Source organism: Balaenoptera musculus, chromosome 5 (assembly GCF_009873245.2).
Source record: "Balaenoptera musculus isolate JJ_BM4_2016_0621 chromosome 5, mBalMus1.pri.v3, whole genome shotgun sequence".
Lineage (NCBI taxonomy): Eukaryota > Metazoa > Chordata > Mammalia > Artiodactyla > Balaenopteridae > Balaenoptera > Balaenoptera musculus.
Genome location: NC_045789.1, coordinates 43,713,553 through 43,716,590, shown reverse-complemented (window position 1 = coordinate 43,716,590; position 3,038 = coordinate 43,713,553). Strand labels below are relative to the sequence as shown.

Genomic DNA, 3,038 nt, shown 5'->3' with positions numbered 1-3,038 from the left:
AGATCCTCATATCTAGTCATCAAGTCTTGCATCATCTTACACATCTCTTGAATTGACCTGGCCTCTTCATTTCCATGGCCTCTGCTTCACTGAAGGTTCTAGTCCTCTCACATCTGCTTCATTGTCACAGCACCTTACCAAGTCAACCCACTGGTGCACTTGAACTCACTCACTCCAATGACCCAGCCGGAGGGCTCTTTGCAGAATGCGAGTCTGATCCTATTGCTGTGAGACTTAGCAATCTCATATTACTGAGACGCAGCTTATCCACACTAAGACCTTTCCCTGCCCCCTGCCTCACAGCCTGCCAAGCAAGGTCCAAACTCCATAACATGACCTACAAAGCCTTGGATGTTTTTGTTCCTGCTTATCTCTAGACTTTGTCTCCTACTATATGTGCCACCTTCAGCACATTTTAGCCCATTTAAGAATTGTGGAACTTTATAATCTCTGAATATTTCTTGCTTCTGCTTTGCATGGTGTTTCCTCCACCTGGGTGTCCTTCCCCCGCTGCTCTGCTGGAATCCCCTCCCCTATCATACTCTCCCTGACACTTACGTGCATAACTCATCTTACTCTCTTCCTCTCTTCTACTTCTGTATCATGACGTGCTTCCCCTGTTCCACTTACAACAGCACTGTGTCATTTTTGATGCAGCTGACTCCGCAGGTCACCCACAATCTCCCTGAGGGCAGGGCTGTCCAAATTCCATTCCACAAGCAGACTGTGCATCTGTTTTGTTTCATGCACTGTCCTTTTGCTCAGGATACAAAGATGAATGGGTTCCTCACTTCAATTTTCTGAAACCTGTGGACCAAAGAATTGGATAATTCAAACATTGAAAAGGAGCTTATCGCCTAATAGGAGAGTCAAGGAAAATAAAAATGGAGAAAGAAAAAATAAGTTGGTACAGTCAAAAGTGAATTATTACAGGTCAGAATTTTAATGGGTTTGGTTAAAAGCCACTGCAAGACATACAGGCCAGGGTAGCTACAGTATTATCTTTAAGGCAAACCATACAGATCAAAACAGAACAAAGTGAGAGTGAATTTCCAAATATAAAAATGATGACATTTTTCAATTCTTTTGAAGAAGAAGTCACTAGACCGATACATTGCCTCTGACAGTTTATTCACACCAACTAAAGTAACTCTCAACTCTGCTTTGCTCCACTCAAAATAGAGAAATGGTATACAAATAAGTGTATTTTAAAAAATAGTAGAGTAGCTAAGGTATTCATTTGCTGATGAGAACTGGCCTCCGGAATCATCTGACCTGACTTTTGACCGACAGAAAACTTTTCCGCCGCTGCCATCAGCACCTGTAATCTAGCCACACCCATTTATCCCTGGGGTCAGTGCAGTCAGGTCCAGTCTGAACTCCCCTGCGCCTCCCTTGCTCTCTAATAACCTTCTTTGTTCTTTTTCCCGCCTTCTAACCAGATTTATTTAACATAACAAAATTCTCTCTACAAAGTGACCTATACCTTCAAAACATGCTAATACCGTACTCTAACACATATATATGGAACCAAAAAAAAAAAAAAATGGTTCTGAAGAACCTAGGGACAGGATGGGAATAAAGACGCAGACCTACTAGAGAATGGACTTGAGGACACGGGGAGGGGGAAGGGTAAGCCGGGACAAAGTGAGAGAGTGGCATGGACATGTATACACTACCAAATGTAAAATAGATAGCTAGTGGGAAGCAGCCGCATAGCACAGGGAGATCAGCTTGGTGCTTTTTGACCACCTAGAGGGGTGGGATAGGGAGGGTGGGAGGGAGTCACAAGAGGGAGGAGATATGGGGATGTATGTATATGTATAGCTGATTCACTTTGTTATAAAGCAGAAACTAACACACCATTGTAAAGCAAGTATACTCCAATAAAGATGTTAAAAAAAAAAAAAGAAAAGAACAAAGAGAGGGTTTTAGATTTAGAAAGAAATTTCCAAACTCTCATTCATTGGCTGGAGAAATGAAGAGACATAACCAAGGTCATACATGGCTTATTGGTAGCCATGGTGTGGGACAAGAGCCAAGAATCCCTGATCTCCAGCTCATTGGACCAAAAAAAAAAAAAAAAAAGCTATTTTCTTAACTAGTATTTTGATAAGTCAATCCATAGAATGTCCAAAAGCAGCTTACTCTAAAATTAATGGAAAAGTGGCCAGTGCACATTCCTTGACTGGCCTAACTACTGGAACTCTCCTAGTTCTATAAGATAATTAACACAAGGTATGACTGAGTCCCTGTGACAGGCTGCTGGGGAACGGATACGAAATGTCAAGAGGCCATTTTGTGCGCTGCCGTTGTAATGCCATCGCGTTTCTAGATCATGATAATGTTCCCTGATTCTAGACACACCATAGGAATATCAGTGGGGGCCGAGATCAGCTTAGCTGCTTGCTGGGCTGGAACAAATGTCGCCCCAGCATGCTCATCTGACAGGGTTCTGCAACAGCCCAGATCGAGTGCTTGTGAACCTGTGCACAGGACTCCAACAGTGGATGGATTCTTCACTGTGTCCTCCAGGCGCTGCTTCAAGGTCGCCTCCATCCCGCTGTCCGCCCCCGGGCAGGACCCCGAGGTGCGTCACCTTCTCCTTCTTTGTTCTGAAGTTCCAGTCCCCAGTTCAGCTTGCAGGTCACTGCATGGTCTGCAGATCCATCAATAGGAGGCAGCCTACTTTCAGTCAAAAACACTCCAAACACTTTCCCTTCTCAGGGCCTTTGTTAAAGGCTAGATTAAACAAAAAGGCTCAGCAGATCAAGATCAGCAAAACTATCTTGAAATTATTCAATATTCGAAATTTCAAAAGTGAAAACACTAACCTAGTCGTGGCGGAAAAACTGTGAATCTGGTGGAACTTGCTTCCACCTATTTTGTGGTTTAGTCCTGTTTCGCTTTTGAATTACATCGCTATTACATGTGTCTTGGGGAAGAGGAAAACAAAAGTCTTTTCAGAATTTAAGTCTTCTTTAGGTCTTAATTTAATCCTGCTTTCGCTGTGTGAATGAAGGCGTCTCCTTACCTTC

The 3,038-nt window shown here is 43.2% G+C and overlaps 1 protein-coding gene across 1 annotated transcript; it reads right to left on the bottom strand.

Moving 5' to 3' along the window:
* Window positions 1-2,331: 2,331 nt before the first annotated feature.
* Window positions 2,332-2,559, bottom strand: LOC118896125 (ragulator complex protein LAMTOR5-like). Its single transcript, XM_036853906.1, has one exon. It carries the CDS (start codon window positions 2,557-2,559, stop codon window positions 2,332-2,334), a length of 228 nt encoding a protein of 75 aa, XP_036709801.1.
* Window positions 2,560-3,038: the final 479 nt, after the last annotated feature.

Bases quoted from the DNA above. Each gene is read 5' to 3' on its own strand.
- LOC118896125 (XM_036853906.1), bottom strand. From the start codon at position 2,559: ATGGAGGCGACCTTGAAGCAGCGCCTGGAGGACACAGTGAAGAATCCA.